This window comes from Notolepis coatsorum, assembly GCF_963971535.1.
Source record: "Notolepis coatsorum genome assembly, chromosome: 8".
Lineage (NCBI taxonomy): Eukaryota > Metazoa > Chordata > Actinopteri > Aulopiformes > Paralepididae > Notolepis > Notolepis coatsorum.
Window position 1 is genome coordinate 143537928 of NC_140172.1, and position 16272 is coordinate 143554199.

At 42.9% G+C, this 16272-nt stretch overlaps 1 protein-coding gene across 1 annotated transcript in view; it reads right to left on the reverse strand.

The window, feature by feature from the left end:
* LOC311233621 (uncharacterized protein) overlaps positions 1-16272 on the reverse strand; it is a gene marked incomplete at its 3' end in the record, with an annotated part of 32291 nt that overhangs the window by 13052 nt on the left and 2967 nt on the right. The window contains exon 3 of the mRNA XM_084320587.1: positions 15173-15267. Coding sequence (XP_084176713.1) covers positions 15173-15267 — 95 coding nt within the window. The remainder of the gene's footprint in view (positions 1-15172; positions 15268-16272) is intronic.

The following is a 16272-nucleotide window of genomic DNA, read 5'->3' on the forward strand; positions in this document are numbered from 1 at the left end:
AATATGTCAGCTAATACCGGGGCCAGTTGGTCGGCACAGACTTTTAGGACGCGGCCGGGGATACCGTCCGGTCCTGCTGCCTTCCTTATATTCACTTTCTTAAAGGTCCTCCTCACCTCATGTTCTGTTATCCTGAACACTGAGTCTCCATCAGCAGTGCCCCCCCCTCCATTGCAGTGGTTTGTAGGCTGGTGCTGTTATTCCCAGCCTCAAACCTCGCATAGAAGGTATGCAGTTTATGGAATGTGTTCATAATTTTGCAAATATCCACCATTTTTAATTAGTGAAAAGTCACCAGTTGTAGTCATATGAGCACAGGGCATCCAGAGCTCTCAATGAGCGTTGACATTTAAAAAAAAAAACTACAGTACCCAGCGAATTCTAGCTTCCTGCAAGCAAATGACTTGTGTATGAATTATTTTTATTTATCTTATTTCTCGGGATTCTCTACCACAAAACTGAACGTTATTGGCATAGATTGGAGTGCAGTTAGGGCATTTTCTCATTAGGAACGGTTGCCTCCGTTCCATTCCCGAGAACGATAGCCCCCCCTCCCCACTGGCCAGCTTCCTCACTACCAATCTCTTTTCGTTCCCGAGCACACTTGAGGGAGCAACACACCGATACAGCAGGTGGCGGTATGCACCTAGTTGGTTTTGCGATCCGCCAATGAACACAGGAGTACGCGACAAGTCGTTAGAGAAATAGTCAAGATTGAAAATAGCGCAATGGAGTTGTCCTTCATCCTGTGCCTACTTTTGTTATTTTGGAGGCAATTTTACAGTCAACGAGGACCTCACCGGCCTTCCTGCCCACCTTCCTACACGTACTTATGCGGTGTACAGAAGTTTAGGTCATTACTTGCACGCATGAGGAGATTTCGCATGAGACAGGCGGCATCAAGAAATGCCTTTGTTGTGCTAAGACGCTACTCGTGTTTGTCAATAAGGTGAGAAACAGACCTATTCTCTTTTGAATTCCACAATGTTTAAAAAAAAAAGTGTGGCTAGCTACCTAACCAGTGATCGAAGTTATGTTGAGGCTATACCTCAACATGAGATATCAGAATATCTGCCTCCTGTATAAAACCCCTGTAACGTTACATGATCCCCTCCCCCACCCCCTCTAATGTACAGATTGATTGATTGATTGATTGATTGAAAACTTTATTAACAGATTGCAGAATGGGTACAGTACAGTACAGCTCAATATATACAATTGTTAAGGGGATGCAGACCAGAGAAAGACTTTCGTCTTGTTTACATCAGGGTCCCCCATTTTCAATTCATCGTAACATATGACATACAGATAGACAGTACTGCTACATCTATATATTTATGACATACCAGATTTGCAAATACAGTACTGTTTGTGATACAAAAAGAGTCCAGAAAAAAGTATATACATTTGACGTAGAAACTGTTCATTGGATTGGGTAGGTGGGGGGGGACTGTACATTGGAGGTGGTTGGGTGGGTGGGGGGGGGGTTGGGTAGGAGTGGGGGGGAGGTTGGGTAGGAGGGGTGGGTGGGGGACACTGTACAACTGTACAAACAAAACTGTACATTGGAATATTGACAAGACCATACTTGGTAATTTACTGTACATTGGAGGGGGTTGTGTTAGGACATTTACAGGGGCCAGTTTCGAATTGCAGTCTCCCGTAGGTGTTTTTTTAGAGTGTTTTTGAAAGTGGGTAGTGATTCATTCCTTTACAGCTTTGGGTAGGGTGTTCCACATTGATGTGGCATAATTGCGAAACGTGTTTAGTCCCTTGTTTGAGCCGAATCTGGGTTTAACATGATTTGTGGAGCTCCCTCTGGTGTTGTGATCGTGGTATTCACTGACCTTTGGGAAGTATTTTGACATGTACATGGGTACCTTGGTCGTGTAGTGTATCTTGTAGACCAGGCCCATTGCAAGTTGCTGTACTCTGTCGTCTACTCTAAGCCATCCTAAGTTGTCAAAGTGGGCAGGGGTGAGGTGGGTTCTAGGAGTAAGGTCAAGCAGGAGTCTGACAAGCTTGTTTTGAGATGTTTGTAATTTTGTTTTTAGCGCCTTTGAGGTGCTTTGGTACCATTTGGTACTTTCTTCCCCTTTGGATGTATATTTCTTTATGTTCGCTTTCTTACACAGTACCGTATATTTTTACGTCTTGTATATCATAAATGTCTTGATAAATTGAAAATGGAGGTCCCTTATGTAAACAAGACTAAATGTCTTTTTCTGGTCTTCATCCTCTAGCAGTTGTTTGTATTGAGCTGTACTGTACCCATTCTGCAATCTGTTAAAGTTCTCAATCAATCAAAATGTAATCAGACTGAAAATATTGGTATGCCCTTAACTGAAACAGTCCATCAGCTACTGTATTTGTATTAATCCAACTAGATAACACTGTGCCTAGTGCATACATAAATACAATTTTCATATATGTATTTTTTAATATAATAATGTCATATGCATCTGGAGATTGGCCACCAACGTGGAGTATAGGTCCATTTCCCACTTATTTGGTATTGGTCTATCAACAGTTTGTGCTATAACCAATCATCTTGCATCTGTAATAGTGGACAAGTTACTCTCCCTCTATATTAGAACACCATCTGAACATGTTAGGCGATGCTGCCTACCCACTCCTCACATGGTTGATGAAACTCTACCCTGAAGGCAATGCAACTCCTGCACAGAAAACCTTCAACTACCGGCTCAGCAAAGCACGCATGGCCGTGGAGAGGGCATTTGGCCGTCTCAAGGGAAGATGGCGGTGTTTGATGAAGAGATACGATTGCCACATTGAAAAGAACATAAAACAAAGCGGGGCTCGCAACTCACTTTTGATGCTCCAAGGTGTTTTAATTGTGACAAATAATAGCAGCAGATACAACGTTTCGACCCTTCCGGTCTTTTTCAACTTACTTGTAAAAGACCGGAAGGGTCGAAACGTTGCATCTGCTGCTATTATTTGTCACAATTAAAACACCTTGGAGCATCAAAAGTGAGTTGCGAGCCCCGCTTTGTTTCATGTACTACTGTTTTTACAGTTTGGCTCAGCACCAAGGAACGGAGGATGTGCGTTATTTATTTTTTCTGCACATTGAAAAGAACACCACCACCATAACAGCTTGCTGCATACATCGCAATTTTTGTGAGGTAAACGATGAGGAATATGATGACGACTTTGACGTTTGCAGAGACAATTAAGCGGCTGAATGGAATCCCCTCCAGGCAAACACCACTGCCAACGCCACAAGATGCCTTGTGCTCCTACTTCCCCAATGCTTAAAGGCCCAGACACACCAAACCCCACTAAATGGGTGATATCATACAGTGACACACTCAAAGGGCTTTCTAGAATGTCACATTGTGGTTAAACAAATGTTTACACTTCTTATTTAATAGTAACTTTTTCCTTGTGTATATTTCAATGCTCTCGACATTTTCTGCTGGAGTGTCTGTTCTGCTCTGTTTTACTGTTGGGTCAAGTATCTATTGTCAGTATTATAACATTCATCTTGTGAACTTTTGTATTTTTGTCAATAAATGTATATTTTACAATCCAAGATTCAGTGTGTGGACCTTATTGGTTTAGAACAGAAACAAGACAAAATACTGGTTAATGACTGCAATGTTTTAATCAATCAAATTTCTAAAAGAAAAACTGTTCACTGTTGGGGGACACCACAAAGAAAATGCTGTCAAAATATTTTTTTTAAACAAATGTAACCATTGTAACTTCAAAAACAGTGTTCACACACACACACACACACCGTACATGAAAAGTCAAGTAGGGTAAAAAAAAATAGTATATAAAAAAAAAGATTTGCCAACTGTACCTAAAAATCAATCAAGGCTGTGATAGGATGTAGATGGTGTGTCATTTTGGGGCGTCTCTGCAGTTCTGAGCTGTTTCTCCGAAGTTCTGTGGCGTCTCCTCATGGGCAGTGTAGTGGTTATAGTTCGGAGGGGCAGTGTGGTGGTTATAGTTTGGAGGGGCAGTGTAGTGGTTATAGTTCGGAGGAGGAGGTTGTAGGTGTGGTGCCGTGCGCTGCTGGGAACATTCAAACATTCTGCTCAGCATTTGCATGAAGTCCTCATGCAGCTCCTGCTCTCGCTCCTCTCTGCGCTCCTCTTGCTCCTCCATGCACTCCTTCCAGCGCTCCTCTCGCTCCTCCATGCACTCCTTCCAGCGCTCCTCTCGCTCCTCCATGCACTCCTTCCAGCGCTCCTCTCGCTCCTCTTGCTCCTTCCAGAACTTCTCTTGCTGATTGATTGATTGATTGAAAACTTTATTAACAGATTGCAGAATGGGTACAGTACAGTACAGCTCAATACATACAATTGTTAAGGGGATGCAGACCAGAGAAAGACTTTCGTCTTGTTTACATCAGGGTCCCCCATTTTCAATTCATCGTAACATACATGACATACCGATAGACAGTACTGCTACATCTATACATTTATGACATACCAGATTTGCAATTACAGTACTGTTTGTGATACAAAAAGAGTCCAGAAAGAAAAGAGTATATACATTAGACGTAGAAACTGTACATTGGATTGGGTAGGTGGGGGTGGGGGGGGACTGTACATTGGAGGTGGATGGGTGGGTGGGGGGGGGGGGGGGGGGTAGGAGGGGTGGGTGGGGGACACTGTACAACTGTACAAACAACACTGTACATTGGATTATTGACAAGACCATACTTGGTAATTTACTGTACATTGGAGGGGGTTGTGTTCGGACATTTACAGGGGCCAGTTTCGAGTTGCAGTCTCCCTTAGGTGTTTTTTGAGAGTGTTTTTGAAAGTGGGTAGTGATTCACATTCCTTTACAGCTTTGGGTAGGGCGTTCCACATTGATGTGGCATAATTGCGAAACGTGTTTAGTCCCTTGTTTGAGCCGAATATTCAGATTTTCAGTCTTGCAGCTCCTCGTCTCGCCGTTGACGCAGCTCCTCTTCTTGCGAGAAAGTATGACGTTGTTTTTTCGAGCATGTCCATGAAGGCCACAATGTCTCTCTCATCAGCAGTCTTTGACTTCCTCTTCCTCCTGTTGTCTGCTGGTCTTGGGCTAGAGTCATCGGTTTCGATGTCATCGGTCCAATCTGAAGTGCCTGTCAGCATAAAAGTATGAAAGCAAAATTGAAGATTTACTGAAGGCTACAACCAAAATAGCATTTAGTTGACTATGTGGGCAGCTACTGTATTTGTATTAATCCAACTATATAATATCTATGTTATGAATAAGATAAAATAATCCTTTATTGATCCCCTTGGGATTTTTGTGTTAGGTACAGTGTCACAACCAAGCTGCCTGTACTCAAGAATAACCTTTTCCCAAGACAGACAAGTTACCAGGGGTCATGTTTCAATTCCTCTACCAAATGCAATGATAATAACTGCTATGTATTAGGGATGGGTGTGAGTAATCCATTAATCGATTACTCGTAGCTATGAGAAATCGATCTTAAATGATTAATAATCTTTTTATTTTTTTATTTTTACATATTTGTTTCAGATGCATGTGTAAGATTATAACTGTTTGTTGGTTTCCTTAAACATATATGTGAATGAACAAAATTAAGTAAAAAAAATTATAATAAATACATTTCTAAAATATATTTTTTACCCCTTTGAGTAATGCACGATCACTCGAGTATAGCATGCGATCAATCGATCTGGATTCTTCTTAAAAATGCCCATCCCTACTATGCATCTTCTGGCCGCCTCAGACCTACTCCTATCAAAGCTCCCGGAGGGTCATCAAAGAGAAGCCGCCTATTCTCAGTCCTTGCCCCACAATGGTGGAATAAACTACCCATCCCAGTTAGGACAGCCGAATCCCGTCCAATCTTTCGCCGTCGACTAAAGACTCACTTCTTCAACCATTATCTGAAATGATAAAAAAAAAAAAAAAAAATCTAACCGTGACTAACCTTACTGTCATGCACTTGTCCTAATAAACTAACCTACACTGTAACACGCAACACTTTGATAAACATTGTTACTCAGCTGATACCCTTCTTGCTGTCTTGTCGTACAGAACTTGTAAGTCGCTTTGGATAAAAGCGTCAGCTAAATGACTAAATGTAAATGTATAGGGCCATTTCACAGTGGAATAGGTTGCCAATTGCCATATGCAATTACTCAAGCAACAAGCAAAGAAAGCTTTAAAAGCAAGTAAAGAGGTTACTTTTGGGTATAGGCACAATGCTTGACATACAACATTTTATTATTTTACTAGTCATTTTGTAATATTTTGGTATAATGCTAATGTAATGAGTTGGAAGAGTAGCTGTTGCTATTTGGAACAGCTAATGGGGTTCCAAATAAACTTAAACTGACCAGAGGTACTGCTAGTTTAATGCAGTCTAATCACTGGCATGTAGAACAGAATGAAATACAGTCACTTTGCATCATCTAACTGAATCCTTCACAGCAGCATAATCTTCAATCCATATCAATGAAACCATATTTTCTATTAATCTATATTTCTGAATGAACCAAAAACAGTTACACGGGACATTTCTGCTGTACCTCGGGAAGTAATATACCTAGCTAAACCTACACGATGGGTTAGATACAGGCGGAATTTTGGATACCCCAGCGCTAAAAACATTTTGGCCATTTTGGCGCGCTAACCACATTACAGACAGATAGACAAAACATAGGGCGGCTAATTGGCGCAGTGGGCAAGGCGCTCGCCACTAACGCATGAGATGCTGGGTTCGAGCCCAGCTCTCGCCGTTGCTTCCGGCTTGGCTGGTCGTTCATACTAATACAATTGGCAGTATTAGGGGGTGGGAAAGCCGGTGGGTGGGGATCGGACGTTGTGGACATCGACTCCTACAGGTCGGTTGGTGCGCCTGTACAGCAGAATCAGGAATCGGGGGTAGCATGAGCCTCCCACGCGTTATTCCTCGCCACTGAGAGATCGCGCTGTGCAGGTGAAAAGATGCAACGGCTGCCTCCTCGTGTACCGGAGGGGACGCCTATATATTAATGCCAGCCCAAGAGTGGCTTCCGCGTTTCTCTGATTGGCCGCGACGCCCCACGTGACAACGCCTAGCACCGCCCCGCGGCAGAGGCGCATAGGTTGCCGCGGCATTATGCATTCGTAATCCCCCCTGTTTTAACATCGACGGTTAGCTCAACTCGTTCCTCAGCTTGCTGTGGAGCCTGCGGTGCGTTGGTTACAAGTTCGAATCACTTCAATTTTTTTTTTTACGTTTAATTAATTTATCATCTCTCTATATAAACGTAACTAGCGTCTGTCTTTCTTAGAGTTTGTCTTAGAGCATGGCAATAGAATGCCTGTCTTTCTTTCGCCGGTTAAGTTTAGGCATTCTTTCGGAGTTGGTTAAGGTTAGAGTTTGTCGCAGAGCATGGCAATAGAATGCCTGTCTTTCTTTCGCTGGAGCAGCAATCTATTTCCGCTCTGCCGCGCGCCGCGTTCACAAGGGCGTCGTGGCCAATCAGAGAAACGCGAAGCACTCTTGGGCTGGCATTAATATAGACGCGGAGGGGACATGTGATGCAAGGCTTCGTCCACATTGCAGCCGGCCAGTGGGAGGCATGGTCTAACAACGTTCGAGACAGGGGAGGGTAGAATTGTATAATACGAAATTGGGATGGGAGAAAAATTGAAAATGGGGAGAAAAAGTAGATAAAGAAAAAGATAGACAAAACACATAACGAACAACGTAAAAGATAATATGCATATATACTTGATCGGCTATAGTCCCGCTGAATACAACTAGTCCCCTTGAGGTTTTGGCCACATACGCCGCACGCTAAAAACACGATGGGTCACAGACGGATCAGACACTGAAAAGTCATGATAATGTGGATGCTAAAACTTTACTTACCGATTGGCAGGCTAGTTGATGGACTAACGTCAGGCTGAGTTACTGGAGGTAGTAATAGTGGGATGGGTTGTGATTGAACAACAACGTCGGCCTCCCTTGTTGTTTGGGTTATGGATGGGCTAACAGGCGGCATTACTGTGGGTAGTGATTCAACAACGGAGGGTTCACTAGTTGGTTTTTGGCCGATTATGCTGTCCACGGCATCAAACCGCGGAAATGTGTCCTCGTCATCAGAAGAGCTGCCTGATTTGCGCACTGCATCCCGTACTTTAAGATATTGAAGCCTCATCTTCTTCACTTTAGCTCGACTGATCTGTTGTACCCATGCGCACACAAATACTCGCCAAATTGCCCATAAATATCTGCATTTTTGTGGGTATTGTCCAGTTGTTGCTGTATGTTTTTATCTGGCCAAAATTCAAGCAAACATGAAATTTCAGGAGAAGACCAGTGATCCTTTGCCGGCCATTGTTCTTATCTTGTTCTTCTCTTCTCGCTGATGTTTTCAACAGATGTTTTCGGATGGACGGACGAATAGTTATGACATCGCGGCATCGTCACGTTGATACAGCAAGCCTCTTCCATGTTTTGGTAGTTTGTTTGCACACCACGCTCCGTTCCGTCGTCGGGGACACTGATTCACTCCCAAAAGCACCTTTTCAAGCGGTCCCGGCATGGAGAGAGTCAGCGTCCCCGGTGACGGAGGGGAGCGTTCTCATCACACTCGTGCTCGGATTGTGGGAAAGCCCTTTAAGATTTATTCTTCTTCCTGCTCCTTTTGCCCATGGTAAAACTGTATTTATGATTTTGTATGAAAACTGTATGATTGCTTCCATGTGGCAAATAAAACTCTGAATCTGATAAATCTATGTTATGAATAGCTTGCCCACTGATAGTAGCTTGGGCCAAAAATGTAAAATATTTAACCAACATTTTTATATTTTCAGAAAATCCGCCTAAAAATACATACCTAAGTAAATGGAAGATTGCTCCACTTCTACAAGGTCCATTTGCATGTTCTTGGTATCTAGGGACATCTATGGATCTCATGGTATGTATTCCCAGCAGGGCTCGACATTAACACCCGCCACCCGCCAAATGTGGGTAGAATTCGGCAGTGGCGGGTAACTCCGTAATTATTTTTTCTATGAAAAAAAAACATTGCAGTCTACAAAAGGCATCTGCAATAATTAAGTCAATCCAGGTGGTACTACATAATACTACAACTAGGGCTGTCTTAAATACTTCAAAGCTTCGTTCGATGGCACAAGCTTCGAACATTAAAAAAAAACCGAAGTAAAAAAAAATGTAATCATTTCTTTTTTCTTTTTTTGCCTCAAATCTTGCGCCTCCGTTCCAATGAAACGAAAGTAAGCGGCGCATTCCCGCCTCCATTCCAATGAAACGAAAGTAAGCGGTGCCTCGACTCCACCTCTCTACAACAAGCACGTGGAGATTATCTGTGTTGAAAACAACAAGGACATGTGCAGCAGACATGTCGACGAAGAAGCGAAGCAATGCCGTTTGTTATTTAAGACTATGTCGGACAGATTTGTGTTCATTGTGCTGCTTTTTTAAAGTGTCCCGACCCATATAAAAATATGTCTTAATAAAACATGCTTAATTAAGTCGAATTCTGCCTTTGTCTCTATCAACTACATATAAAGCGGAGATGTCAATTGAGCCGACTGTATGCATCTTAGTTGACAGTGGCACGGGACAAATTCCCGCGGTACTGTACTGGCCACCCTCTTCAGTCAAGAGAGCACTGCAATATGCTGCACATTATCAGCGCGGTCTCGTGTTCGTGGCTTAGTTGATCAGCACCATGGACAGCTGCCCCAGATCTCTCTCTCGCTCTCTTCCCCCACACACACACTGAATAGATGCTCATTGTTACACAGTGTACTTACCGCATTACACTTCCTTACCATTATAACCCTAACTATATTCCTAATCCTAACCCTGGCCTTATTCCTATGAGTTAATTCAATGCAGTAAGTGCATTGCAACAATGACTAAGTACAATACTTGTCATTACACAAATAGCTACACAGGAACAGAGAATGTAAAGTGTGACTGTCTGGGTGGGTGGGATGTTCGAGTGGGGACAGATGTTATTGGATTAGATGTTATTTTATCACACACCACACTACTGACACTTTTTGGGTGGGGGCGCGACTCTGGGATTTTTGGCTGGTGAAAATGCTGAGTGGCTAGTGAGTGACTTTGGAAAACCACTAGCCACAGTGGCTAGTGAGCCGAAAAGTTCATGTCAAGCCCTGATTCCCAGTGTCAGAAATATTGTCTGTTACTAGGCTTGAGTAAATTGTGATTTTTCTTTGCATTTTTGACAGTGAATAACACCATGCTAAAAATGACTAGACATGAAAAACTGCCACTGAGCTTGTTCAGCACTTTCTTCAGATCATGTGTACTAAAAATCTAAGCAAATTAATAAACATAATGTTTTGTAGATACAGTACTGAATTCTGCCATCCGGACACTTTGAAATATTATTATAGAATACCAGGCCTATAAATAACCTTATTATAGCCAACTCGCACATCTTTCAAATGGCAGAGTTCAATTGAATTTAGTATCTGCAGGCGTGCACTGAAGAACCGTGAATGAAATCTACTGTATGTACAGTTCCATTCTAATAATGGATATGGCTCCGCCTAGGGCTGGGCGATATGGCCTAAATATGATATCACGATATTTTCTGACCTTTCGGCGATACACGATACGCATCACGATGTTTTTCTTTTTTTCCCCAAACAATTCATTATGAGGCTTACCAAGACAGTATTTGAGTTTGCAAGCTAACATTAAAGACAAAATAAAATACCCATGCATTTAGCATTTTTATATTATATATTAGATTTAGATTATTGGATTATTAGATTATATATTGCATATATTTAGCAATGAGATATTATATGATTTAGATATGAAATATGATGAATTGAAAATGGGGGACCCTGATGTAAACAAGACGAAAGTCTCTCTGGTCTGCATCCTCCAGTCTTGTATTGAGCTGTACTGTATTGTACCCATGCTGCAATCTGTTAATAACGTTTTCATTCATCAGACGGCAAACAGAATAATTTTGATTGACAGTCGAGTCTGCCAATTACGTCACACCGCTTGCACCCGCCCTGCTGTTCTTAGCACCAATCGGCAAGCGCGGATTATTTATTTACTTCCGCCATTGGAGAGCTCAATGACAACAACAATGGTAGCAGTACTAGCTCCCCGCGGCCGACGTTTAGCTTTTAGCTACGCAGGATGACTAAACGACTGGAGGCATAATGATTTTACTGCAACGGATGTTATAATAAAAGCCTTTCCATACATCTGTCTGATTGAAAACTTTATTAACAGACCGCAGAATGGGCACAACTGAGTCAGCACGGGCTGAGATATGAACGACTAATGCTTGCTATATCTAGGTCGACCTCGGACGTTACTATGTAAATACACTGATGTTATTGAATGTGTAACTATATAACGTTAATGCCACAAAACGAATGCCTTTGTTATCATAAGTAGTAACTTTGATGCAGTAGTGTGTGTGTGGGGCGGCGCTGTTCAAAAGTTTCAACGTGTGGACCAGATTGACGCGACACAATCCTCTTGGGCAAAACATCACGATATCCACGATACGTTTAAAAAGTGTATCGTTAATGAACTGTACCCGATATTTATATAATATCGTCATATTGCCCAGCCCTAGCTCCGCCATTTTGGATCGGATTGCAACACGATTGTTCATAGAAGGTAGACACACTAACTGCGGTCCAATCTATGCCAATAACGTTCCGTTTTGTGATATAGAATCCAGAGAAATTAAAAAAAAATGCATACAGAAGTCATTTGCTTGCAGTAAGCTGGAATCGGCTGGGAAAGGTACTTTTTCGAAATTTCACCGCTCATTGAAATGCCCTCTCCTCATATGACTACAATCTGTGATGTTTTAGCTAATTCAAAAAGGCGGATATTCGCTAAATTATAAACACATTCCATAAACTAAAATCTCACTAACACTTTACCCTATTGGTAAACAAACGTATTGTTGAAAATATACACTATGACTGCTGTTTTGACACGATTATGGTCTTTACTCTTGGATACATTTGGAAGAAAAACGCAACATTATGTCATACAGTCTAGACTCTAGAGAGATTGATTTATGACGTGATGTCATTTTGGGACCGGTACCGGACCTGTCGAGCTTAACCCTTTCTGCACACAAAACGAGTATACTCGTGTTTCGGTGCCAACGCTTGAGCGCCAAAAACGAAAAGGGGCGATGTTTAGCGTGTAAAAGTGTACAAACTACAGTATGTAGAAATTAGTCAGTGATGGACTATGCACAATGCCTGTCAAATGAGCCATACTATTGTCTCCATAGGTATAATACAGAACACACGATGGGTCTGCAAACATCGCTAAAATGGTCAATAACTCTGGCGCCATTGAGTAAAGATTGGAAAAGAGTGTGGCGCTCAATGAGTTAAGAGGTTAATGTATTTTAATTAGTGCTGTCAACCGATTAAAATATTTAACTCGATTAATCGCACGAGTGTCCATAGTTAACCCATTCTGTGTTAAGGCGGGTTTCTCCGCCATGCGTTGTCTGCCAATCATGCCGTAAGGCGTGTTTGAGATCAATATTTCATATTTTCGTCATGGTATTCATATTTCACCCACAGAGTCTTGGCTGATGCTGTCTGAGCCAGCACAACTCTGCAACGCTTCAATACTGCCACCTTGAGGCCGATCTGCGAGTTGCCAAACCGGAAGGGCCCGTTGGAGCTCGGTCCGCCCCCTAATTTCGTCCGGCCACTCGTTTATCGTCCTGTCGATATGGATCTTTGCCATAACTCAATAATCAACATAATTTGGACGTGTATTAGTAATATACAAACCGGAAATGGATCGCATGTTAGTTGTTAGACACAATGTTAGTCATTATGGTGCAGTAAAACTGACACGATGTTAGTCAGTATGGCACAGTAAACCTGACACGATGTTAGTCATGATGGCGCAGTAAACATGACACAATGTTAGTCATTATGGTGCAGTAAAACTGACACGATGTTAGTCAGTATGGCGCCGTAAACCTGACACGATGTTAGTCATTACGGCGCAGTAAACATTAGGGATGGGTACCGAATTCGGTACTTTTGAGGTACCGAACCGAAACACGTCGGTACTACCGAGTATCGATTCAAGTGAGATACCAAAAAAATGTACCCTCTTTTTTTTTTTTTCGCGTCAACGTTCACACGCACAATATATGCTTACCTAAGATTTGACTTGATTCAACAACAAAGCAGTCTGAGCAATGGCAAGCCGAAAACGGTCGAAATTGTAGTTATTTGAAGTTTGGATTTTTTTTTCACGACTGATGTAGGTAAATTAAATTTCTTGAGACTAAAGTACAAAAAAAAGTAGGGATGCACGATATTGATTTTTTGACACCGATACCGATATCGATAACTTTATGCTCCTCAGGCCGATAACCGATAACCGATATTTATTGTATTATAATCTTTTTTCTTAATGTATATATTATTTTTTTTATCAATTTTTTTTTTCAACATGAAACAAAACATATCACAATACAATAATAATACATAAAAAGACTTCCCAGGACAATAACTTAACACCAACTTAAATGTGACCTAACCAGACAACAGAAACAAAAGCCAAGACAACAGTATTGACTGATAAAGTGACCATATTTATTTTTCCAAATGAAAATTCACAATCCGTCAACAACTTATAATACATCCAACCTAAGACGCTCGAAGCTTTTTGTTCTTCTTTTTTCAAAGCGGAGCCTTGGAAAAAAAGGCTTTGAGTGGACACATCACCACCACAACAAGTCACCTGCAACAAGCTAGAAGCTAGAAGCTAGAAGCTGCTGTGAATCCAAAGCCAGCTATTGGAGTCGTTTGCTAAATTAAAGAAGTTTGACAGAAATGACCCAAGGGCTCAAGCCGCTAGCTTTTAAGCAGTCCTTGGTGGTGCAAATTAACCTGGCTACTATGGAGCAATAAGTGACTGCGTTCAACCGAGGGTTGCATCACAGCCATGGAAGGGGCTAGCTTTGCTTAGCTCCTCGCGTCGTCGTAGGCTTCTAAGTTAACACAATAACACACCATCGTAGCGGTGGTGATGCCGCAGGTGACCCGTCAGGCTGGATGTATTACAAGTTGTTGCCCTTTTCCCTCCTTGTGGAACTTCTCCATTGCATTTATTACAAATAGCAAGCGATGGCGGTTAGGTGGCCGAGCGGAGATTGCGTTCGTCACCAGCCCCGGAGCTGAGCTGGATTTGCCTGTTCGAATCCAGCTCACAGCTCCGGGGTTGTCACCAGCTTGGCTAGCCGTCTGCACTGATACAATTGGCTGTATCAGAGGGTGGGAGAAGCTGGCGGGGTGGGTCCGGGTCGTTGTAAACAGCGACTCCTACAGTTCGGTCGGGGCGCCTGCTAAGCGCGGATTGGACGTGAGGGGGATAGTGTGGTCCTCCCACACGCTACGCCCTCTCAATGAGAATCCGCGCTGCCAGGTGAAAAGAAGCGGTGATTGGCTGGACGTGTGTCGGAGGAAGCACGTGGTAGCCTCCACTCTCCCAGATGATCTGACTGTGGGGGGTAAGTGCGCAGCGACCAGGAAGGGACTGGGAATTGGCATACGACTAACATTGGGATGGGAGAAAATCGGAGGAAAATGGAGGGGGAAAAAGACCAAAAAAAAAAAAAAAAAAGCAAGCGATCTTTTTCCTCTGAAATTCCGAGTACCGACGCGGCCATCTTTGTTTTTAACGTCCGCGCTGATTCAGAAACTTACGTGCCTACGTCACAGCCAAGAAAGGGAGCGCTCGATTTGTGTAAAACGCCCTGTTCTTAAACCACACGCTGTCAGTCGTACCACAGTACTGGCAAAACGGGATGAGCCTACAGTCAAAACAAACGCACTTCATTCCAATTCACCCACACAGCATTTTCTTTTACCAAAAAATATATTATATTATCGGAGCTATTAATAACGTTATCGGGTTTATCGGGATGACGTCATAATTGCTGATATCGGCCCGATAATTATCGGCCCGATAATTATCGTGCATCCCTAAAAAAAATGTACCGTTGGGTACCGGTATCGATTCACAGGTACCGGTACCGGTTCAAATGTGAAGGTACCCATCCCTAGTAAACATGACACAATGTTAGTCGTTATGGCGCAGTAAACCAGACATGATGTTAGTCGATATGGCGCAGTATAGCCAGCCCACCTGTGTCGCTCTCGTCTGACACGTCACCCTCCTCTCCCCCCATGTCCTTGAAGCCAAATAACTCCAGTTTCTTCTTGGCCTGGGTGGGTTGGAACCTGGGGGGAGACACAGAGACAGAGTTTGGAATGGCGGCTTGACACACAGTAGAGGGCCCATGTAGAACACAATCCCAAGGTCAAGTGGCTTCAGGGTCGGCGAGGAGAGTCTTACAGGGTCACTCAACAGTTGAGTTAGCAGAAATACCAGTGTAAGGGGTGAGTGATTGAGGGCGACTATATTTTTTAATAATTTTAACGATTTTAAAAATAAGCTAAACTAACTGCACTGAATGTGTACAGGAGCTACGATGATGACAAGCAGACAGGCAGGTTATCATGTCTCCTGTGGGGGGGCTTGGAAGACTCTTCTGGACACAGAGGGGCCTTGGTGGCAAACGGTTGAGCCATTTAACTCTTCTAAGGGCCAGACATGCAGAAAATCAAGTGGCTTTGATTTCTCACACGTTACACATGGTTCTTGATATCACATTCTCTCATTGATACCGATATACCATGTTCTAGCCTGGTATCAACACTAGTATAGATACCGATACCATGTTCTAGCCTGGTATCAACACTAGTAGTGATACCGATACCATGTTCTAGCCTGGTATATTGGTCTGGTAAATTTTATCCAAAGCAGTTTACAATTTTGTTCCTCACATTCACACGTCAACGGTGGAGGCAACCATGCAAGATGCCAACCTGCTCATCTGGAGCAGTTAGAGGCAATATCACCTCCTGGTTTGGGAACAGCACAGCACAAGACCGTAGCAGACTACAGAGAGTGGCCCGTTCAGCCGAACGCACAATTGGAGGGGGGCTTCCCACTCTCCAAGACATTTACAACAAGCGGTGCATGGGTAAGGCTAAGAGAATAATCAAAGACTCCAGCCGACCAAACAACTGCCTCTTTGAACTGCTGCGGTCTGGCAAGCGATACCGGAGTCTCATGGCAAGCACAGAGAGACTAAGAAGAAGCTTCTATCCTCAATAACAATAACACTATGTAACAACCATCAAATGCACTCAGTCACAGCACACACATCCACACGCACACAC